At 36.4% G+C, this 24,838-nt stretch overlaps 1 protein-coding gene and 1 pseudogene across 3 annotated transcripts; both read left to right on the forward strand.

Annotated features, from left to right (window-relative positions):
• Positions 1-280: 280 nt before the first annotated feature.
• LOC133047184 (mitotic checkpoint protein BUB3-like) lies at positions 281-3,430 on the forward strand (annotated as a pseudogene).
• An 11,435-nt stretch (positions 3,431-14,865) lies between these two features.
• Positions 14,866-23,518, forward strand: VIP (vasoactive intestinal peptide). Of its 3 annotated transcripts, none has more exons than XM_061130565.1 (7): positions 14,866-15,054; positions 16,265-16,379; positions 18,223-18,345; positions 19,274-19,378; positions 20,151-20,282; positions 21,106-21,191; positions 22,683-23,518. In XM_061130565.1, the coding sequence occupies exons 2-6, from the start codon at positions 16,273-16,275 to the stop codon at positions 21,146-21,148; spliced, it is 510 nt and encodes a 169-aa protein (XP_060986548.1). In that variant the 5' UTR covers positions 14,866-15,054; positions 16,265-16,272; the 3' UTR covers positions 21,149-21,191; positions 22,683-23,518. The 3 variants fall into 3 exon arrangements, with proteins under 3 accessions (XP_060986548.1, XP_060986546.1, XP_060986547.1); XM_061130563.1 differs by having other exon boundaries at positions 21,103-21,191; positions 22,683-23,517; XM_061130564.1 differs by lacking the exon at positions 22,683-23,518 and adding an exon at positions 22,097-22,115 and having other exon boundaries at positions 21,103-21,191.
• Positions 23,519-24,838: the final 1,320 nt, after the last annotated feature.

Genomic DNA, 24,838 nt, shown 5'->3' on the forward strand with positions numbered 1-24,838 from the left:
CTAAGCCGATACACTGGGACAACCCAGAGGGATGGGATGGGGAAGGAGGTGGGGATGAGGGGTTCAGGACAGGTGGAAATATGTACACCCTGATTCATGTCAATGTATGGCAAAAGCCACCACAATATTGTAATTAGCCTCCAATGAATATAAATAAATTAAAAACAAACAAACAAACAAAACAGAATGGGGAGTTAATGTTGAATGGGAACAGAGTTTCAGTTTAGGAAAGTGAAAAAATCAGGAGATGAATGATGGTGAGAGCTGCACCACAGCGAGAATGACCTCAGTGCCACTGAGCTGTACGGTTAAATATGGGCGAGTGAGTGCGTGAGTGAGAGTCACCCAGGTGTGGCTGACTCTTTATAGTCCTTGGGATTCTCCAGGCCAGAAAACTGGAATGGGTAGTCTTTCCCGTCTCCAGGGGCTCTTCCCAACCCAGGGATCGAACCCAGGTCTCCCACATTGCAGGTGAATTCTTTACCAGCTGAGCCACCAGGGAAGCCCAAAAATATTGGAGTGGGTAGCCTATCCCTTCTCCAGGGGATCTTCCTGACCTAGGAATCAAACTGGGGTCTTCTGCATTGCAGGTGGATACTTTAGTATAAAACATTATGAGACTTTCACCACACACACACAAAAAAAGAATGTGCAATGCCAATTGTTGGCTAAAAGACCATCACATTGTATCTCAATTTCAAAATCTGGACCATTTTCCCAAGGCTCTCTTCCAGCCTTCCAACTTGCCTGCTAAATCCACAATTTCATTTAACCTATTTCTTCTGAACAAGTATAGAATTCTGTAATTCAATCCCTTCCCCCAAAGGTCTTTGAATGAGAAGATGCTCATGTGTAATAAACATCAAGATCAAAGGGGCTGCTTGCGATAATTTCAGTCTTTATGTTTAGACACTTCTGCTCACCTCACTGGAAGGAAGCACAGCCATCAGTGGCAGAAATAGGTGATGAGACTTGTGTGCAGGGATTTTTTTTTGTTCTGAGTCTTAACTTGAAGTGTGTGCTTTTCCACAGTTTTTTCCTCACTGAATTTCTCACTAGATGAGACACTTCAGTAACATTCCCCACATGCTTTGACATCTTTTTTTTTTTTTCTGAGGAAAATGTTTCATCCTATTAGGTTAATTCCCCCCGAAGGTATTTGCATAAGTGTATGTGGGTCTGGCCTTTTGACGTTATCTTCCTGAACGATCTCTGACTGCTCACTCAGGCCTGTGGTATTGTAGATGCAGGGTCTGGCCTCACTGAATCTCCTGCTATCTTTACCAAATCAAATCTGTAAAGTTCACTTGCAATTTAACGTATTGTTTTTGAGTCATCTTGACATTTTGACTTTATAAGTGTAAACTGAAAACTGCATTTACTGGAAATTTGCTTTTAAAAATAAAACAACACAGGCCAGATCCCTGATCTACAGCTCCTTTATAAAATTAGGCAATGCTTATGAGATAATGCTCCTCAAAGAAATTTTTAAAAAGAAATTTATATCTAACATTTTTAAAATGCATGAAGAGTATGACTATATTCGATAGGAGCAGAAAATATACAAAGAACAGTATAAGTTATTATGATTGAATCTAGTTTTTTAAAAGGGAGGCAGAGAGCGTTATCAAATGTTAAAGGGGTGACAATATTTAGCATTGTTAAAAAAACCGACAGAGAAATTTCTCTTTATTTCAAAGTTGAAAAAGCTATACATAAGTAAAGTTTTTGGTACATTTAGCCTATATTTAAAAGCCAATACATATTGATTTTAATTAGTATTTAGAACCTTTGGGAAATTCATAATAAATGACATCTTATTTTGTAGTAATATTGAAAATTGAAATTTTCCTAGAGGATAATTCTTATTCATAACTTAAAGAGTCTTGAGTTAATTCTTACTGTTTAATGGGACCACAATACAATCAATTTCATCATTTTGTTTTTCTTAACCATTTAGAGATACCCAGACATATTGGCATTTAGAGGTGAATAAAATGGTTAGATGGAAGTGAGGAGGAACTCAGAGTAGCTTACCTCATATAGCCTAAGATTAAGAATTTGGGGCAGTTATAAAAGGTATTTGGATAACTGGGTAATTTGAATATAGAGTCGGTATGGACGTCCCTGGTGGCTCAGAAGATAAAGAAACTGCAATGCAGGAGACCTGAGTTCAATTCCTGGGTCAGGAAGATCCCCTAGAGAAGGGCATGGCAACCCACTCCAGTATTCCTGCCTGGAGAATTCCATGGACACAGGAGCCCGGCAGGCTACAGTCCATGGGGTCACAAAGAGTCAGACATGACTGAGTGACTAACACACCAACACACACGCACACGTTTGGTGACATTAGTTTTATTGTGACTCTGGGAGACTATTATAAATTTTAATAGGTGTGAAAATGTTATTGTGATTTTGTAGAAACAGATGTTTCCATTTCAGAGATGCACCCTAAAAGGTGAAGACTGTAATGTCTGAGGGAAGCTGGGAGGAGATGGCGGTGAAGTCACTTCTGAGAGAAGCCCATTATGCTCGCTGGTAATGAGTTCAAGCTGAACCACCCACTAAGGGTGATGTCTCCTTGGTGAAGTTCAGTCCCAAGACCAGCTCCTACTTGTCTCCTCCTTGGATTCAGGGATGCATCTCTGCGATGTTCCAGTTATTCGGCTCAAGTACCAGCGTCCAAAGCTGTCTGGTATGTGTGTTCAACGATCCAAAACACACCTTGAGTGGGGAATTAAACCCTCGACTGAAAATGCATGATTCCAACACTGATCAAGAAAATCTTATTGGAACGCATGATGCCCCATCGGATGTGGTGAATTCTGTCCAGAAGTGACTGTGGTGGTCACTGGGCATTGGGATCCAACAGTTAATCCGTGGAACACCAGAACTCCTTACAGTGCTAGAACCTTCTCTCTGTCTGACCATGGCTGACCTTGAGCAAGGCGGGCCGTAAAGTATTAACGTGGGATCACAGAACGTGGATTCCATGGAACAGTGCTGGATGTCCAACCCGAAGTACCAGGCTCATGGCTTTGAGCATTTCCAAACAAGCAGAATTATGTATTAAGCTCTTTTGAAGGCCAAGTGGCTGTTGAATACTTCCTGCTGAGCCCTGAGGTACAGTAGAAGCTTGTTTTCAAATGTCCAAGGCTGAAAGAAAAGAATACCGAGCGGATTTATCCAGTCAATGCCATTTGTTTTAACAACATCAACAATGTACTTGCCATGGGTGGTTCTGATGGATTTGTAAATATATCGGGTCCATAGATACCCCTCCGGCATCACAACAGTTGTCTTCAGGAATGATGGGACTACACTTGCAACTGCATCATCACCTATATATAAGACGGATGTCCTGAAGATGGTTTCTCATTTGCCAAGTGACAGATATAACAAAATCCAGGTCCACCTAATCATCTCCTGAAAGTGGTTTCTCTACAGAAAATTCTTCTGCTTCCTACAGATACATGTGTATCTCCTGGGTGTGTTAGAGCAATTGTTTTTGATAAGTTATTTAGTATGAATTTCTGTTTTCCGTCTGACAAAAAACTTGTCTTTATGTCTTTTCATACTGACTTTGTGTAGAATGAAGTGTCTTTATGTGCTTTGTATGTTAGTGACTCTAAAACACTTTAACAGAAGAAAACTAGAAGAAGCAAATATGGCAAAATTTTAAAATCTAGGAGATGGATATATGAAGGAGTGTTCATGATACCATTTTCTCTACTCCCCTATATATTTGATTGTTTCAATAATAAACATTTTTTAAAGTGTTTCATAGCTAAAAAATGTTTTAACAATTGAGATTTTGCAACATGTGAATTAACAACATTTTATTACCATTTTTTGTTTTTTCCCTTAATTTTTTAAAGCCTTATAAAACTAAAATATAAATAAGAATTAAATATTTGATTAATTGCTTGTTTTGAAAGAAATTGCAAATAAAGGAATATAACAGTTGATTTAAGAAACTTTTCTACATTTTCCTTTGTTCTGTCTTTTTTCTTCCTTCTTTCTACTGTCACAAAATTTTTACAAAAGGTTTTAAACAAGATAACATAAATAAGAAGTATATGACAAAGTTAGGGCCAAAAGGAAGTAAAATAGAGCCAGTAATGAGATTAGTGCTCAAATGAGAGAGCCTTACATCCTGCAAAGGGCCATGGATTTGGTTTTTAGCTTTCTGGATGAAAATTTAAAAACAGAAACATGAGTAGTCATATCATTCAGAGTGCTCATAAAATAAAGGCAAGTTATTCACAAAGAAGAGGCACAGTAATTTCTGATTTGAAGTTTATGCTAAACAGGATCTGTGCGATGAAAGGAACAAAACCTTAAGCAATATGCTTAGGATAACTACAGCAGAGTTTTATGAGAATGTATCATAATTTAGGCAATTGTACTTATAACAAAAAATAATCACTTAAAATAAAACCATAGGGGAAAAGCCATAGTATCATCCAGATAAACGGCATCTTACAGATCTTGAGAGATTTTGGAGTATCTGGAACAAATCTTTTTAACCAGTTTCAAAAGCCCAAAGGGAGTTGATCAATAAACATTAAAAGAAAAGATCTAGGGATCCTGAAAATTGTGTCCATTAGTGGGTGTGAGTGGGCATGAATGCATTTTTTTGAGGACAGGGTTTGTAACTTTTATCAGAAGGATCTTTGCTCCAAGAAAGACTGAGAACCACTGATTTACAGAAATAAAGAAATGCATATCCATTATGGATATCTTTTTCTTTTAAAAAAAAAGCCAACAAACATTTATTTCTTTTCTTATTTTTGAATAGGTTGAATCTAAGTTGAGGCATGCAGGCTCAGTAGCTGTGGCATGTGGGCTTAGTTGCCCCGAAGCATGTGGGATCTTAGTTTTCCGACTAGGGATTGAACCCATGTTCCCTGCATTGGAAGGCAGACTCTTAGCCACTCAACCACCAAGGAAGTCCGTAGATATCTTTTTCTTAACCAACTTTTCAAAAATATATATGACAATGAGTTCTGAGATTGTGCTCTCTGCCTACTCCTCAGAAAGAAAAAATTCTGCATGTCCCCTAAACAAAGAAAACATATGTCCCATGAGTCAGCTCACTAGAGCAGACTTGTGCATGCATGCTAAGTTGCTTCAGTCGCTTTGTGACCATATAGACTGTAGCCCACCAGGCTCCTCTGCCCATGGGATACTTCAGGCAAGAATACTGGAGTGGGTTGCCAGTCTTTCATTCAAGGTATTTTCCTGACCCCGGGATCAAACTCACGTCTCTTATGTCTCCTGTATTGGCAAGCGAGTTCTTTCCCACTAGCGCTACAGACTTGACCTTATAAAAGCTGAGGGGCTGATTTGGGACTGATTGGAAATCTGCTTCATATATGCTCAGAGGTAAGGCCAAGGTGTATTTTCAAGAAAGATAAGGATTTTTATAGAAAATAAGTTTGTGCATATTCCAAATGAAGTGAAAAAAAGTTCAGCCAGTGTGTTGATAAGCATAACATGAATATTTTTAAAGCTGGTGTAATCAGGAGATTATCCTGAACATTACAAAAGAAACGTTGAATAAATCACCCATAGACAGTCTGGCTTTGAATGATGCAGTTTCCTGGAACAATATACTAACGGAAATTGCTTGCAAAATGTATTCCTCTGTAAACGAATGAGATATCTTGCTGAATGGTATTGTTAGCTTTAAATAAATTAAAAGTTTTGTTTCTAGCAATAGCTAGTCAGGCCAGAAGTTTCTTAAGGTTTTGGTTCAATCATAAGTATAAAAATTTATTATACATCTTGTGTGTGAGTACAACTTAAATTTTCATATGTATTTTATATATTAAGTATGTTGTAAAGATATATAGTGATAGTGAAGTCGCTCAGTTGTGTCTGACTCTTTGCAAACCCATGGACTGTAGACTGCCAGGCTCCTCCATCCATGACATTTTCCAGGCAAGAGTACTAGAGTGGGTTGTCATTTCCTTCTCCAGGGGATCTTCTCGACCCAAGGATAGAACCCAGGTCTCCCACATTGCAGGCAGACTCTTTACTGTCTGAGACCCCAGGGAAGCCCTGATAAAAGATATATAATCAATATATATTTTCATTTAGGTGTATTCATATATAAAATATATATGAAATCTTAAGCTGTACCCACACACAAAAGATGCATAATAAAGTTTTATACTTGCAATCTAGCCAAGACCTTAAGACTGTATATATATTAAAGCCATATAAATATAGTCTTAGTATTTTTCTTAATATAAAATATCATTAATTTATATTTGATGTAGATAATATATACTATATGTTTATATAATTTATATACTATATAAACATAATATGAAATTATATAAATAAAATATATAAATATATGTGTATATTCAAATATATTTTTCTTAATACATAAAATATACAAAATATATGGGGTTTTTCAGGTGGCACTAGTTTTAAAAGAATCTGCCTGTCAATGCAGGAGACACGAGAGATGTGATCAAGAGACAAATACCATCAAGCTATTTACTTTTAAAAGAATACGCCTTTCCACTGCGTGTGTCTAGAAGAGGAACAACACATCTATTGCACTCAAAATGCCATTCAATCATTAAAGAACAAGATAATAGGGAAAATCCCCTGGAGGAGGGAATAGCAACCCACTCCAGTATTCTTGGCTAGAAAATTCCAAGGACAGAGGGGCCTGACAGGCCACAGTCCATGGGGTTGCAAAGAGTCAGACACGACTGAGCACGCAAGCATGTTCTTCAAGCGCATTTGTACAGTGATCATTCTGTTTAAGGTTGCACAGCTGAGAGAAGTTGAGAGCTGCTAACAGAATAGCAGTACATCTCCTTTTAGTTAGCTACTGTTTAAGTGTAGGAAGTATTGTTGCATTTGTATGTAATTAAGAGTATCCACTTAAATGGTTTATTCTTCATCCCTTCAAATTTCTCCAGCCAGCTGTATGACTGTTTATACCAGAGTCAACACAGCAATTCTACTCGAGGGTTTTATCCCAATGAAGCTACTTAAGGAAAGCACAAGAGCTATATACATTCAAGTAGATATCCAGGATGTCTTTATTTGTAAGAGAATATAAGAAAATATTGGGAAGAACCCACCCCCTGCTTCCCAGAGATACTACATTAAGGGGGATGTCTGTGTGTGCCCAGTTGCTTAACTGTGTCTGACTCTGAGACCCCATGGACTGTAGCCTCATCCATGGAATTTTCCAGACAAGAATACTGGAGCTGGCTGCCATCTCCTCCTCCAGGGGATCTCCCTAACCCAAGGATCAAACCTGCATCTCTTGCATCTCCTGCGTTGGCAGGTGGATTCTTTACCACTAGCACCACCATATCAACACAATGCAATATTATAAAAATATTATGAAGTTATAAAAATTTGTAAACTCATGAAAACATATGACTAAGCATCAAGAAAGGATAGCAAAATACTAATTTATAGACATATACTTAACAACTGTTATACATTCAACAACTAAAAACATAAATACATATAAAAATGTGAAAGCAAAAAAAAATGTGAAAGCAATGGGAATAGTCATTGTGTAATGGGATTATAAATATTTTTCTTTCTTTCCTTGATCTTGTGATTTTTATTTCATAAATATTTGAAAATTCCTTGACAAATTCCAGGGATTTCTTTAGAGTTTTTCAGGATTTCATTAGTCATTATTGGACTTCCTATCTTTTAAATACTGGGTCTTCCACTCATTAGTAGGACAATATTGTGCCAATTAATTAATTCCTCTAGACAGCATTTTCTTTTCCCTGCTGAAGATGGAGAAAATAACACTTAGCTCATAGTATTGTTTGGATCAAATGATGTTGTATTTAATACAATGTCTCCTAATAGTATGTGCTGTGTCTTGCTTAGTCGCTCAGTGCTGTCCGACTCTTGTGACCTCATGGACTGTAGCCCGCCAGGCTCCTCTGTCCATGGGGATTCTCCAGGCGAGAATACTGGAGTGGGTTGCCATGCACTCCTCCAGGGGATCTTCCCCACCCAGGGATCGAACCCAGGTCTCCCTCATTGCAGGCAGATTCTTTACTGTAAGTGCTACCAGGGAAGCCCATTAGACAGTAGATGTTTAAAAAACAAAACAAACCAAAGAGAAACTGACAAGCAGGGGCTTCCCTGGTGTCCAGTGATTAAGAATCCACCGCCTTCCAATGCCGGGGATGCTGGTTTGATCCCTGGTCAGGGAACTAAGATTCTACATGTCATGGGGCTACTCCACCTGCATGCCACAGCTAGAAAGTCTCCCACACCTTAATGAAGACCCAGGGCAGCAAAAACAGACAAACAAGAGAGAGAAAGAAAGAAGCAAATTCAGTTACCATTTTATGAAGTGTTCAGCATTTTGCACTAATGTATGAGACATTTTAGTAAACTACTCTGCTTCAAAAGAAGCTGAAGTTTAGCCATTTTAAACAAGTGGGCTTCTCTTAGAGGAAAGCATTTTCCGATTGAGGTGTCTTACAGGGAAGGAAGAACAAAAGAACAAATGTTCTTTACATTTGAAAAGCTAGTACTTCATATAAAAATGAAAGTTATTTAGTTGTATCTGATTTACAGATATATTTTTCCATTAGCCATAAACACATTCTTTAGAAGAATAGTTTTAGGGATGCAAGGTTAATTTTGAAAGCTCTTTATAGGTTAAGGCTGTCAATACAGTTAAAAAAAAATTTTTTTTAAAGGTTTTCTATTTTCTATATCTTTCGTTTCTAATAAGCCACCCACCATCTTCACTTTCACCTCTCTTACCCCAGAAAAGGAGACAAACAAGCAGGCAATTATCCTACAACTCAGAGGCACTAGCTTTAGGCTATCTAATATTGTATAGTTTTTGTGATACACTTGATATTTCTCTAGTTTAAGATTCTCCACATTTAGCGACTATCTTGCTTAATTTATTATGATTATTTATCCTGCTGTCCATTTAATTACTATTTTTCAAACTATTGACATTTGCTAGGTCCTTCAAATGGTTTCTAAGAATGAGGGAAATAGACAAGACTAAAGCTATTTAGGGAAAGCTAAGATATATTTTTCTCAACTTGGCTTTATAAAGCATTTGGCTCCTCCATACCTCTACTAGCTTAGTAACTTAAGCCAGCTACTTAACTGATGCCACTTGGATTAACAAAAGTTGTTTGTTGTTCAGCTGTTGAGTCGTGTCCAATTCTTTTCGACCCCATGGACTGCAGCACACCAGGTTTCTCTGTCCTTCACTATCTCCTGGTGTTTGCTCAAACTCGTATCTATTGAATCACATAACAAGGTTAAGAGGGAGATTTTTGGAAGACCCCGGCCATTTTTTACACTCTAAACCACAATTCATGGATGAATTGACTATTGGGGATCTTTGGAAAGACAGAAGTCCTTATACGTTTGAAACCTACTATCTCGTAGAAGAAGCTGTAATTGATAACAGCATCCAATTTCTAACTCTTCTTTTTAATAAATGATTAAAGCAGTTTCTCTCCTTATTAGATCCAAAGGACTTTGTTTTTCCCTTGCTTCTTTTGGACAGAAAATCTGCTTTAGTATCCTCTGGAACTAGAACACTAATCTCAGCAGACTGACATTCTGGTCTTTCTATACCCAGTAAGTTAACTGTCATAGCAGACAAAACAAATAGAAGCTCATATCATCCCCCTACTTATTGGTTCTCCTTTTCCTTACGATGAAGTTCCATATCAATTTCTTGTGTGTGTTGTGCCTCCAGCTCTTCTAAAGTGTGTTATTGTTTTGTTTTTATACATGGAATGTTTGTCCCTCTTTATCTCCTTTAGTTTTTAAGCCAAGGCTCATGCCCTCAGTAAATCTCAGCTTTGATATGACACTGTCAGAAATACCTGCTCTGCGTTTCATAATACGTCATGCTTCTTAGACCAGCTCACCTGATAATTATGTACTCAGTGTCTCTATTTTCCATTGATCTTCGCTCCCCTTGGGAGCTAAGATAGGAAACAGAGTTTCGCTTTTCAATTCTGTGTCCCTAAATGAAATAGACACTGATGCCTCTTTTGGATATTGAAGCCCGACAACCTCTCAGAACAAACTGCAGATAAGATAAAACACTATCTTACATTCTTTCTACCTAAAAATTATGGTTTTATGAGTCAGAAATGAGAACATCAGTCTCTCAGCCTGGGAAATACAGAGAAATGACTACAGATACAGGATGTTAGAATGATGATTAACTGAGAAATAAAGTTGATCAAATAGCCACATCTCCTGCTTCCTAGACAGTGATAGTCTATTTCCTGAGGACCAGGCACCAGGAGCCCCGGGAGGTGGAGGACGCGTTGGCCTCAGATGTCCTTCCCAGGACCACTGTGCTGCTCACTATAGAGACCCCATCAGGGTTTTTTGTTTGGCTTCTGGCAGTACACTGACCTTTCCTCCTGATATGTGTCACATAGATCCAGCCTCTTTTCCTGGAGGGACCTGAGTAACAAAAAGGGTCTGAAAGGGCTTCTTGTTTATGTGTTTTTTTCACAACCTTCAAAATCTAATTGCTCACCAGTCCGGCAGACATGCTCAGGGCTAGAGTGACCTTCCTATAAGCTTCCACATTGATTATTCGGAGGATTCTCTCAACTTAAATTTAATATATTAGAACTTTAAAAACAGGCAAACTTTCTAAAGTTTTGTTGTTGTTGTTCAGTTGCTCTGTCATATCCAGTGGTTTGCGACCCCACGAACTGCAGCACGCCAGGCTTCCCTGTCCTTCGCTATCTCCTGGAGTTTGCTCAAACTTATGTCGATTGAGTCACTGATCCCATCCAACCATCTCATCCTCTGTCACCCCCTTATCCTCCTGCCCTCAATCTTGCCCAGCGTCAGGGTCTTTTCCAATGAGTCAGCTTTTCCATCAGGTGGCCAAAGTATTGGAGCTTCAGCTTCAGCGTCAGTCCTTCCAGTGAACAGTCAGGGTTGATTTCTTTCAGGACTGTCTGGTTGGATCTCCCTGCTGTCCAGGGAACTCTCGAGTCTCCTCCAACACCAGAATTTGAAAGCCTCAATTCTTTGACATTCAGTCTTCTTTATAGTCTAGCTCTCACGTCTGTTCATGACTGCTGGAAAAACCATATTTTTGACTAGACAGACTTTTGTTGACAAAGTGAAAGTCTCTGCTTTTTAATATGCTGTCTAGATTTGTCATAGCTTTTCTTCCAAGGAGCAAGCATCTTTTAGTTTTGTGGCTGCAGTCACCATTTGCATTGGTTTTGGAGTCCAAGGAAATAAAATATGTCACTGAAAAAGTGGAAACAGTGACAGATTTTATTTTCTAAAGCTACTGAATCCTAAAATTCAATGTCTCCATTTACTCTTAGAAGTGTGAGCTTGGGTTTAGGAGTGGGAACGCATGAGATACGGTCTAAACAGGACACACATGGCTCTTTCCAGAGGTTAGATGAACAGAGTTTCATAAAGATATCATAGAGTTTAATAAGGATTGAGGAGAATTTAATTAATATGTTGAGAACTAATGAGGTGGCAAAGGACCCATGGAATAGCCTCAGCCCCAGAGCTTTTGGTACCTGTTAGGGCTTTAGGAGAGGGGCCACTGTACAGATTCTGGATCTTGAGAGAGGAATGTAGTCTCTTCCAAATTATGGCTTATGGAGAATAAATATTGAGAACCCTTGTTTCTCTAATCTTTCGTCCCTTAGTTTCCTACTAGTGCCTCCCTTTGGCTAAATCCAATCAGAAGCCAGAGGATCACAGAGCATAATGAATCTGGAGGTCCAACTTCAAAGGCACAAAAAGCAGAGCCTAGTAGAGCAGAGAACAGATGCAAAGGGGCAACTTGAGAATATTCAGCAGAGGGAGGCTCTCAATATATGTAGACATTATGCATATTACACGTGGGTATACACATACATACATATTACCCAATAAAGTGAAAGTCACTCAGTTGTGTCTGACTCTTTGCAACCCATGGACTGTAGCCTGCCAGGCTCCTCTGTCCATGGAATTCTTCAAGCCAGGGTACTGGAGTGGGTAACTGATCTCTTCTCTGGGGGATCTTCCCAAGCCAAGGATCAAACCCAGGTCTCCCGCATTGCAGGCAGATTCTTCACCGTCTGAGTCACCAGGGAAGCCACATTATCCGTAGTGTATATTAAATGTATATAGATAGATACCTAAAGTGAAGTAGCTCAGTCGTGTCTGACTCTTTGTGACCCCGTGGACTGTAGCCTACCAGGCTCCTCCCTCCATGGGATTCTCCAGGCAAAAATACTGGAGTGGGTTGCCATTTCCTTCTCCAATATATACCTATACATGTATATATTTTGAACCAATACAAGTTATTGAGATCTAAAGGATTTAAGAATACTAAGTTTAACATGACTTCTTAAATATCTTCCTTAACAGGAGGCTCTAGACCAGATGTCCACAAAGCTTATTTGTGAAGGGTCAAATAGTAAACATTTTAGGTCTTGCAGGCTATATGGTCTCTGTCACAACTACATAGCTTGGCCACTGTATCACAAGAGCAGCCACAGACAATACATATTTGATGAGTATTTCTGTGTTCCAATAAAACTTCATTGATGAGCACTGAAATTTTGTTTCATATAATTTTCAACTGTAACAAAGCATTTTTCTTCTTTTAATATTTTTCAGCCTTTTAAAAATGTAAACATCCCCTTACTTTCAGGCACTGAAATGAACCTGTTGTATGCTGATTGTTCTTTTTATGATATGACTTTTTTTATGATAAGACTTTAATGAAAAGTCTTAGGTAAGGAATAAATTCTGCTAGAGATGTGGGAACATTATGGAAAGATATGCCAAAGTAGGGGGGAAAGCAGATTTAAACAGTAAATTCGTATTTGTAGTTTTGTGTTTACTGAATTTTATAGTAACAAAGTGTGCAGAATAAACTCAGCTACAGTATTTTTTCACATGGTTATTTTTCTGGAAAATTCTATGGTTTAGCTGGATAAAAGACCTCTGGTTTACATCTATTTCCTTAAAGAAAAGAGAAAAAAAACCACACATTTTGAAAAAATCTATGATTTAAGACTTATGAACCTGCAGATGGTGCTATGATGCCATTTTGAAATTCAGTTTTGCTTTCTATTTGAATTCATAGGAGAAAATGCAGTTCTTTGATTTAGTTTACTTTTATTCAGAGGTGATAAGATTGAATTAATTCTATTTTGTGTTTTATTGTTATAATTTACTGTTATAATTGGAGAAACTGTCTTCACCATTGGAAAACCTACTGTAGGTACTCTGTGTGAATGCTAAGTGCTTGCTTAGACCAAGTAATAAAAAAACTTTTATGTCTTTTTACTTTTAGGTTTTTTTCTGCTTACCTTCAGCATTGGATTTCCTGTGACTCTCAATCAACGTATTTTGCTGTTGCTGTTCTTAAATAAAATTGCTTCACTGGGAATTAGGTGACCAAAAGCTAAAGACAAAAAGATTCCATATGAGAATAATGTCAACCTCTAGCTTGTAACCATCAGGTAAAAAAAGATTTCCTGGAATTAAGCCACAGGAACTCTGGCTTAAGTCAGAGCTGTCAACTGGGAAACAAATTTCCAGACATTTTGAAATTTAATTCATTTAATTTTTCTTGTAACTGGGTTAGAAAATATGATGAAGCATAGCAGTATATTCTTTTTTTTTTTTTTTTTTTAGCAGTATATTCTTTTACTGGATTTGAATGAAGCAAATAGACATTGAAATCATAAAGTAGAAGGAAAGGGGGCTTAAGGCTGTTGCCCCTTCCCTCCGCAACTTACAAAGAAAAATGTAAAAATACATATCATGGCCATTTTTTTAAGTAAAAGGAAGGATAGCATTTTACTTTGTTGTCCATGAAGTTGTTCAGGCTTCTGTATTTTTAACCTTAAACTCTGACTGAATGTATGCTAGGCTACTTTGAATTAGAAACCCACAAATAGAAATTAAGTACTTGTCAAAGTACTCCATAAAGGCTTTCCAACCAGTTCTTTGAAATCATCTGTCAAGTGACTGAGTTGGAAATGTTATCAGCTGCTATGGATGTTGGTATATGTTCAGGGATACATAAAATTCCACACGGGGCAAGAACTTAAAAAATTGATGAGTATGACTTTTAAAAAGAAAGAAAAAATGACCCTTTGGGGCTATCTAGTATGATAATTTATTAAGTTTTTTGGATCATTTGAGATCATGTATGTGAAAATGCATTAGGAATGATGACATTTTCTACCAATGTGAAATAGCAGTGCTGCTACTATTCTATGCAACTGTGTCCATATTACACTATCTTAGAGGCTTTTTGAAAATTTATCCAGGGATTAGTTTCAATATAAGGAAAATGTAACAATAGAATATAGAAAGTTATTTCTGGTGCTTTTACAATTAAGACAGATCTCAGAAAAGTTTAAGTCAGAGTCTATACGAATAGTATAAAAATAAAAAAGCTTTAGGGCAATTGATGCCTTGTAATAAAGGAGAATTATACATTGGTAAGCCCATGAGCCTAAGTATTTGTTGCTTTCTGCATCTGTTCCTACACATAAAATTCTTATTTTCTAAAGGCATTCCCAGTGGCCCTGGGCATAATACTAATCAGTCTTTTATTTCATTACTACTAATTAGAGATGAAAATATTTCACATGAAGCTCAGTACCTTTTTCTGTTTAAAGAAAAGTAAATTTCCTCTTTATATCTTACATCTTGAAGTTACTCACTCTAAATTTATATAAATCAAGCATAATGACAATTTAATAAGAACTTCAAGTCCTATTCATCCCATGAGAGTACCAGTGTGACGTCTTTCCGAGAGCTGTGTGATTGCTCAGCCCAACGCATAAGCCCTATAAAATGATGGGCTTGAAATGCTAGTCAGGGTAGAGTGAGAAGCAGTTGCTGGCAATAGTAGGCAAACTCAGCCAGCACCAAGTTCTGGTTCAGCTGGAAGGGCAAAAGAACTCGAAGACCGACTCCCAGGACTTCAGCACCTGAGACAGCGCTCACAGTCTGAGAACAGACAGCTCTCAAAGACCACGACTCGGCAAAGTAAGTGAAAACTTCACTTTCTTCTTTTTTTCTCCCCCTGACTCTGGAACTTTTCTCTGGATATATTGAGTTTTTATTTCTCTTGAAAAATAACTTTACAGTGTTCCTTCTTTACAACAATAAAAAGGCAAGCTTCTCAAGTCACCTGGTAAGTATAGAAATGCCTCAACGTCTCACATATGAATGGGTTTTCTGAATTCTTTAGTTGGAAATGCTTCACTCTGATTGCTTTTTTACTCAATGCCAACTTTAAAATAAAGCCTTCAAGTGGGGTTTGTTTTTTGGCTTGTATATAAATTTTTAACTGAAAATTCAGTGGGTACTTATGTACTGAAAGTTTCAACTTGTTACTTAGTATTGTTCTTTCCATTTCATTTGTTAATTATGTGAACTTACAAAACATTTATTTTCTTCTGAGTTTAAATGCTGTGAGTCTTACAAACAGCACAAGAAACAGACATCAAATTCTGAAGTTTCTATCTGCACCCTATTTACAAATGAAATGTGTAAGTAAATGAGATGTAAAAATATACAAGCTTTGTTTTTGATGTATTTTTCCTTTTATGGCAGAAATTATTTTGGTGGTAATATGAACCTCAGTGATTTTTTGGTATTAATTTACACTGTTAATTGAATCAGTTTGTTCAGACCCAAACTCCTTAAGGAGATTAAGCACCCAGTAAAATCTATAATTAAAAGAGGAAAAATGTATATACAAAATAATTTTACTGATGTGTATCTATGTATCGGTGTATATGTACCTATATACACAAATTATTAAATACATGACACTCAACTTTTCTATTACTCAAGTACTAAAAACAGAGTAGAAGAAGAAACATCAGTTTCTTGAAGCTGCTTCATAGTTAGAAAATATACTCAACATGGATGTTACAACTCTGTTATAAGAAAATTGCCCTTATGGTTGCTTTCAGTACTATAAAAGTATTGCATTCAATCTTGTGCCTAGTGAGAGACAGGCAGAAGTTGAAAGGACCCTAATCTTTACTCAAGCACTGTTCACACACCCAAAGACCTTCTTGATTTAAAAAGTAATCATATTGCAGTTTAAGACTTTCTGTAAGATGTAAATCGCTTTGTCTAAACTCTTCATGAGTCCTCAGGAATTACTCCTAAACACACAGAGTTACCTTTCTGGCACAGCTGTGGCTGGAAAAACTTAGACAGCTGTGATTGTCTCCCCTTCCAGGTTCTGAGATGGAAACAAGAAGTAAGCCCCAGCTTCTTGTGTTCTTGACGCTGTTCAGCGTGCTCTTCTCCCAGACCTTGGCGTGGCCTCTTTTTGGAGCACCTTCAGCTCTGAGGTAGGCTCTCTTTCAATTCAGGCAGTTGAACATTCCTCCTCCACGTAAATGGGAATTTCTGATATGTTATTTCAGACAGCTCAGTTTTGCAAATTATGTATTAGTTATTCAAATCTGTCAGTTGACTTGTTAAGCAAGTTTTTCCAACTTCAGGGCAACATGATTGTTCTGAGTTTTGGAATTCAATCTCAGGGCCAGAGAGACAGTGTCGATGACTAGTTTTATGGGTAAGATGGACCACATTTTCTAGCAAGGCAGAAAGGGGGCTTGGATTTCCTTTCATTCAAACCAGTTTCAGTTGAGTAATTAGCTGTTCTCCATTGTCACCTCAGTTCAGTTCAGTTTCTGATAGAAAAATAGGTGTCTAGTTGCCCACTTCATTTGAGTTCATTTTTCGAGATCAATCGGCAAATAATCATGAACAGTTGATAAGTGGAATATGTATAAAATCATGTTGGACAGACTATCTAGGCAGAATCAATTTGTCAATGTTAAAAATTGTGAGATAATTAATCTGCTGAGTTACCCTTCCCCAGGGAGTGAATTTTAAGGTACTTGGTTTTTACCATAAATCCTTAGTTTTACTGCTCTCTACATTGCATTTCATATTTCAAATTCATATAATACAACTCACCTTTAAAGCTTTATTTGAGATAACTTTATGCTAAAGAAGGAAACAGTAAAAGGAAACTACATTAGTTTTATTTTTCTTTCCAGTTTACAAGGATTACTATATCTAGTTTACAAGGAAACTACATTAGCCTTATTTTTCTTTCCAGTTTACATGTCTTTGCTTATTTTCTCATTTCCAATTCTTTGTTCAAGTAGGCATATGCTCAATAGAGTGAATAATCTCTTAACTATTAGTGTTCTGTGAAATTTGCTTAAAGCCAGATTGTATGTTGCTTTGATAATTAAATAGAACTAGTCTATCTGAATAGTTATATCAAAAGAGATGAATAATCTCAAGAATGCTGGAGCTTACATTAATTGCTAAGCTTCACTCTTAAAGAGGGTTGCTTGTTCCTGACTACCAAGAACTGCCTCACCCAAAGATACACAAGTGCCCAGCAGCCAACACAGTTCTTAATAGGGTAACAGTGAAAACATACACACACATAATTTTAAGTGTGCTGGTGTTCAATATGTGCATGCACCCACATAGTCCATGTAGAGGCAGGACAATTCTTAGTCTTCCAGTAAAGCATTGTATATCCTTTATTAAAATTGTGCTCCTATGTAAAATTGAAAACAAAATTCACTGAGTTTGAATGACTATTCAGAGACAGAGAGAGTCTTTGGACTTGGTCAATACATAGAAATGCACCACACCAAAGTGAACCTTTGAAGTAAAATTTACGGACTCAGAGAAAGAAAAATAGTTAATATTCAAGTCTTGAGAAATGTTGAGACACATGATATTGGCCATCAAGAAATATGTGAGTTGCTTGCAATTTTCATATTAAATATAAAAAAATTGCCGAAGTTTCTATTTTATGTAAGATCTTTCTACTTGTGTACTTTGCAAAGTGAAGCTACTTACTTATTGCCAAGGAAGTGTACTTTGCTTAATGTTCTGAAAAACTAGGCTAAGTAGCTCTAACTTCTGTTACATACAGCTTGTAAAAGTTGTATGGCATCTGTTTTATGGGATAAATAAGAATTTTACTATTTACACTTTCATAAACCATGGAAGCCATTAATTCAATTTTGCCAACCATATACTATGAGTGGGTGATATTTCCTAAGATTTTGAGTATCTTATCTCAAATGACTGTTAAGCTGTAAGCACCAGCTTTTGAGAAAGGAATGTATTTTACTTTAATGTATCTTTTCCTACCAGGATGGGGGACAGAATACCATTTGAAGGAGCAAATGAACCTGATCAAGTTTCGTTAAAAGCAGACACTGACATTTTACAAGACGCATTAGCTGAAAATGACACACCTTATTACGATGTATCCAGGTGAGTTCATTTTTATTGAGTTTTATTTTAGCAAATACTTTTTAAAAATCTAAACATTTTATTTTTGTGTCACCATGAAGCTATTCTCATAGCATTGCACTATGAGTTTCCATGTGTTGTGGCTTCATTCAGCCTGATTTATTGAAACTCTTGATGTTTGCGTGATTTTTACTTGGAGAGATTGTAACAGGCCAAGTTCAGCAAGTCATCCACCTATATTCTGTTTCATAAATTTTTAACATCAGAAATTATGTCAACTGTAGTAAATCTACGGCATTTGAGAATCCATGATGGAAAAAGTTCTAAGGTTAGAGTTTCACTTCTATGTAAAGAAAAGGTGTCTAATAATAAAAGCTATTCATTTCATAGAATATTGTCCAGAGCAACATTCCAGTATAAACAGAGTAACTCTATCCAGAAGGCAAAGCATGAAGTATTTTTCATTTGGATGGAAAATTTGGTTGATAGACTTTTAGAGTCTTTCTATCTTAAGAGATTTTGTTTACAACCTTTTGGCAGAAGAAATAGCAAAAGGGATAGTAAGGTTTGCTAAAATCAGAATAAGTTCCCCTTGCATATATCTTTATTCAGAGTAGAAGAAATAAATCACCATGAATAAATAGAAACTAAATATATCTTCCCACCAATATTTCATAGAAAAGAATTAGTTTTACAGATTCTACCAGGGAGCATTAATATTGAGATATGCTCCTTAAAAAGCTAATTTCTTCAATTTTTCAAAATTTGGGGCTAGAAATAAGTCACCAGAATATATTATTTATTCAGTTGTTCAAAAACTTCCTTTTGGACTTAAGTTTGAATGAGAAGCTATCAAATAAGTTGATGTTTCCTTTTTATTTAACAAGCCAAAATAATCTTTTAGCAAACTATTTACAAAATAATGACTATCCTTTTTTCCTTGTTTCAGAAATGTCAGACATGCTGATGGAGTTTTTACCAGTGACTATAGTAGACTCTTGGGTCAACTTTCTGCCAAAAAATACCTTGAGTCCCTTATTGGAAAACGAGTTAGGTAAAGAGAATTTATTACTATTAGAAAACATGCTGTGGTTATTAAATTGGACAATTATATCTTCACTGTAAGCAACTTATTTATTTTATTCAAAACTGATAACTCTTGATAATGTTTAATTTCATTATAAAATAATTTATATACATCAATAAAATATACTAGACCCTAATAATAAATAAAACTAATGAACTAATAAAATAAGATTTCCTAATAATATCATATTCATAGGCTCCAGACACATTTATTTTTCTTAAATAATAATCATTTATAAATTGGCAAACAAACTAAACTAGACACAGTAAAAACAAAATAAGACAGATTCTAAACTGAAGCAAATTTTAAGGCTAACCATAACATTTGTATTTTACTTCCTGCTCAAACTAAGCATTGGAAGATTTTGTCTTTAAATGGTTAATAACTGAATTTTAGATGGCATTACTTAAATTGGCATCTCTTCATGAAGAAGCATTTATTTATGTTTTTAAGAAGCGTTTACTTTTAAAGAACTCCTTCTTCCAATGGAAGAACACAATTTCAATTAGTCCCTCAATTTTTTTTTTAATAAGTTATTTGCTCATTTAGGACAGAATGTCTAAAGGCACCCTAGTAAAGGTCAAAGTACATTGAATTATTCCATGCTCCCCCATCCTTAGGCTTAGATGCTTTTTTCTTTCAGCTTTTTTGGTGATAGAAAATGAGTTGGGTGTTGGAATTCCTTTTTATCTGACTCCAAGAAATTATTATTTGACTTCCTTATCCTCATGTTTCTTAGCAATAGCATCTCAGAAGACCAGGGACCAATTAAACGCCACTCAGATGCTGTCTTCACTGACAACTACACACGCCTTCGAAAACAAATGGCTGTGAAGAAATACTTGAACTCAATTCTAAATGGAAAGCGAAGGTAAAGAAATGAGAACTTGCTAACATGAGAAATTATAACTGACTTTCAAAATAGTAGTTGCATATGGAGACATCTCTCTCTCTCTACCTTTCAAGCAGTAATTCTCAACCTTAGCTAACATTAGATTACCCTGGAGAATATAAAAAATATTGATGTCTGACCCTAACCCAAAACCAGTTGCCGGGAAATTAGTGTCCCTAGGCATGTGGCTGTGGACACAGGTATTTTTTGAGTTCTCCAGTTGATGCTAATGTGCCTCCAGGGTTAAAAGTGATGACTGTAGAGACATCTGGTCTGGGTCTAGGAAGAGGTCTTATCAAAAGTGCTGCTTTTTAAAACATGTGAAGGGCAGTCAGCTAGCAATTTGTCACCACATGGAATTTCCTTTTTACCTGCAAATTCAATTATCTATTTTACCAAATGAAACCATGAATTATTTTGTCTTCTCGGATTCAGTAAAACCTGTGTCTTTCCATGGTATGTAAATATTGGAACACAATATATAGGAAATGCGATCCTTTCTCTCTTTTATTCCAGTTATTTTTGTTTAGATGGGGAGTTCACAAGACAATTCTATTTGGGTGAGATCAAGTAAGATGGATCTCTTTGCCCACCAGATTATAATTCTTTAAGAAAGCTTTTAGACAATTTAAGACTGAAGAGCCTGTCAGAGGGAATGACTCACCTGAAACAAAGGTGTTTAGCCCCCAGAGCCCTTAACTGAGCACCCTGTACTGCCCAGGCCATGCCTCACCTTTTCTTTAGAAGCTTTCTCATCCAAGAGCCTTCACAAGCACAGTTCTCTCTTTCTGGTCTGCAGCAGTGAAGGAGAGTCTCCTGACTTTCTTGAAGAGTTAGAAAAATGATTAGAAAGCTCTTTGGAGCAAAGCTGCTGACAACTTCCCAGTGGTGAGTATATCTGTGTGTTCTTATAAGCTAGTAGTAATCATTTCAGTATTTAAGTGGGTAGGAGTCACTTGGTAAAAAACATCATAATGTTCTCCCAGTGAGACCTTATCTAAGAAGGACGCTTCTACCCAAGTGGATCACAGCTTAGTAGAGCTTGAAACAATTCATGCAGTGTTCTGATAGCATGAAAAAGACAGCTCACAATGAGTAAACAGGTCAGTACCTCCTACTTTGCTCAGACTCATTCCTGTCCTTTTGAAGAAATATTGAAAAAGGAGATTGAATCACACTACTGAGAAAAACTGGCTTTCTCTTGAATAGTAAAGCCATGTTGGTTTTATTAAAATCTAGTCTCACAATTGACTTTTAACATCTCATTTAAGTATAAGGAAATACTACCAAATTACAGTGTGGCTTGTTATTGTGAAAATACCAAGACATCCTGGGTCTCATTGTTTCTTGTTTTAACTTTTTATTTTGCATTGGGGTATAGCCGATTAACAAAGTTGTGATAGCTTCAGGTGAACAACAGATATTGTATTTCTTGAAACATAGTAAACGTCATGGAGCAAAAATCAAATTTAGCTTATTTTATCTATAAAGTGAGTGTAGACACTACGACTCTAGTAATATCCACTGTAAAACATTTTTGGAGTAGAGAAAACACAAATAGATTTTTTTCTTTGCTAAGTTGATAAGATTGTTATCAAAATCATTTTTGTGTGAACATGGACACAAGGCATATTTCTTTCCTGAGATACATTAATGTTTACAGTAGCTCATAAAATGTTTTTATAATGCTTGGCAAGTCTTTAAAGAAGTTTTGTAGCATCACTAAATCAAGTTGTCACAATTTTTCTCTAAAGGACTCTGAGGACAAATTTTTGGTTTTGTGTATTCTACAGTTTCTGGAACACCTGCTCAACTCTGCTATTGTGGCATGAAAGATCCCTGTAAGAGAGATATGTGGTCAAGGGTGCTGCAGGGGCCCATTCCTCATCATGCATAGACATTTCAGAGAAACAAACTCCTCGAATGCTCAAAAAAGAGAGTTATATACAGATTCTCAATGAAGTTTATCAAATAAGGCTTTTCCATTAAATTAAGAAATACAATAGGCACAACAGTATAACAGAGGATTCATTACTCTGTCCCCTTATGAGAGTCCAACCTCCGCTTTTTGCTCTTTTGAATGGGTGACATTGGACAAATTCTTTCAACAGGAAGTTTTGCTGGTCAGCCAATTCTGAAAATTACAAATAAGTAATTATTTATGACTAATTAGAGAACCCCTTCACATTCTGGCTCCCTTCCCAACAATAGGTTCCTTGGAAGAGTCCCTCTTGATGTTCCAAAACGTGATCCCCTTTCAAAAGCTGCTGATCAAGTGCAAAGAGAAATATTTATTAAATGAGTGGATCAGTAAATGAAAGTCAGAGGCTGTAAATAAAAATGATTTTATGCTTAAAACACCAATTCTTTCTTTTTCAGAATTCTTGAAGAAAAACAATAAGTGAAGTACTTTTATTTTGAGTTCTACATAAGTAATTCAAGAAAACTACTTCAATATCAAAACCAAATAAAATACATTGTGTTGTGAATGTTGTGATTTATTTTACTCTGATGTAATAACTGTGATGTTTACATTGTAAATATTATTTGTGAGTTCTGAAATTTGTCTTTAACTCATGAGAATTCTGTGATTTCATGTGCTGTGTATCCTAATAAAAATATATTTAATGATAAGTAAATACTAGGTTAATTCCAATTATATGAGGCTTTTTGGAAGGATAGTAATCGAGCAAAATTGATGTGTTTATTTATAGGACATACTTAACTATGCAGAAGAGTGGAGGAGATAATCAGCACATCTAAATTTGAATGTTGAGCAGATAGAATGCTGTGTTAAATAAGTTTCCGAGTGTCTAAGAGAATACCAAAAGCAAAGACTAAAAAAATTCTTTTAAAAAAAGATTTTCAGAAAATGTTGTGTGTTTCCGTATTCTTAGGCAGCATTTATTTTGAAAGAGATTTTTAAATCTTTCAAATTTGAAGCTCTAATTGCCAAATACTCTTCTGATCGAATGTTTCAGTTAAGGAGAATGGCCTCTATTTCTGACACTGAACTTTTCCTTTATGCTTGTGTTAAGTATGTGTAACGTGTAAACTGAACAGAACACTTGTTTTTCAGTGATAAATATTTTTTTCATTGTCTCTCAGATAATGCTTAGGTCATATCAGCTTTCTTCAGTGAAAGTACATTTGGAGAAACAACTATTTTTCCAAAATGATTGTAAGAAATTAAATATAGAAAATAAAGACCTTTGATTATCATTGCAGGCACTTTCTGTTGTTTTGATTCTTTCTATTGTTTTGATTCTTTGCAGTAATTTGTTGTAGCTCCAAAGTTCCAGGAACTAAATAGTTCTTGTGATGTTTAAGATAGAATTATATTTGACTTTGGGTGTGTTCTAAAATAACTGTGACTTAAGTAAGAGAGAAATTTCTTTCTAATACAAGGCCAGAAGTAAAATGTCAATGGTTAGCATGATGGATCTGCTCCATGAGTCTCTCAGTAATCTAAACCCCTTTTAGCTCACCCCTCATTTTCTAGGACATAGCCCTTTTCCTCATTATCCAAAATTGCAGCTAGGGTTCCAGCCATCACACCTGCATTTTAGGCAGCAGGATGGAGGAAGAGGCATAGAAGAAAAGGGAAAAAAGAGTGCCTGCTCATTCTCTCTTAACTGATATCTTACATTAATATTCCCTTTAGTAGAACATAGTGTTACAGTCACAGTCATTTGCAAAAGAGGCTGGGAATTTTCTTTTTTTCTGGAAGATCATGAGCTCAGTGAAAAACCAAGGTTCTATAACTATAAATCCCTCCTCTATAACTCTATAAACTCTAAAACTGTAACTCCTCCTCCCTGAAAGAGGGCATGGCAATCCACTCCAGTACTCTTGCCTGGAGAATTCCGTGGACAGGGAAGCCAGTGGGCTGCAGTCCATGGGGTTGCAAAGAGAGACATGACTGAGCTACCAGACAGCAACAACAACTATAAAAGCCCCCAAAAACTGATTAAAAAAAAAAAAAAGAATATGTCCATGCAGGGATTTTTTTTTAAATCCCAGGCTATGCATCTTAAATTCTCACCAAAAAGGCTTAAAGAAATGACAAGGAAAATCAGGTTAGGTAGAATCAGGTAGCCCCTAACTATTAATGAAGAACCATCCTCATTACAGGCAAAACCTTGCTCAGTTTCATTTGCTACAATTAGAACAAATGGCTACACGGGGAGAGACTAGTCTAGAATTACTAGTAATTGGAAAATAGTTTATACAAATTGAAATGAATTGGGCTAACTGTACCTTTCCTTCATATCTGATTTCACAAATTATAGGTCTTTGTTAAGTGACTTTTCTATGCAAATCGCTCACTGCAGTGAAAACGGAAGACTTCTAGATGCTATTTGCACACAAGAAGTTTATAAAGATCAAAGTTGGGCATCATTGAAGTGCAATTTGAATGTGAATCTAGAGTTTTATTTTATTTATGTATTTTCTTGGCCATGCCTCACGACATGTGGAATCTTAGTTCCCTGACCAGGGATCAAACCCAGGCCCTTGGCAGTGAAAATGTGGAG

This window comes from Dama dama, chromosome 26 (assembly GCF_033118175.1).
Source record: "Dama dama isolate Ldn47 chromosome 26, ASM3311817v1, whole genome shotgun sequence".
In the NCBI taxonomy this organism is placed as follows: Eukaryota; Metazoa; Chordata; class Mammalia; order Artiodactyla; family Cervidae; genus Dama; species Dama dama.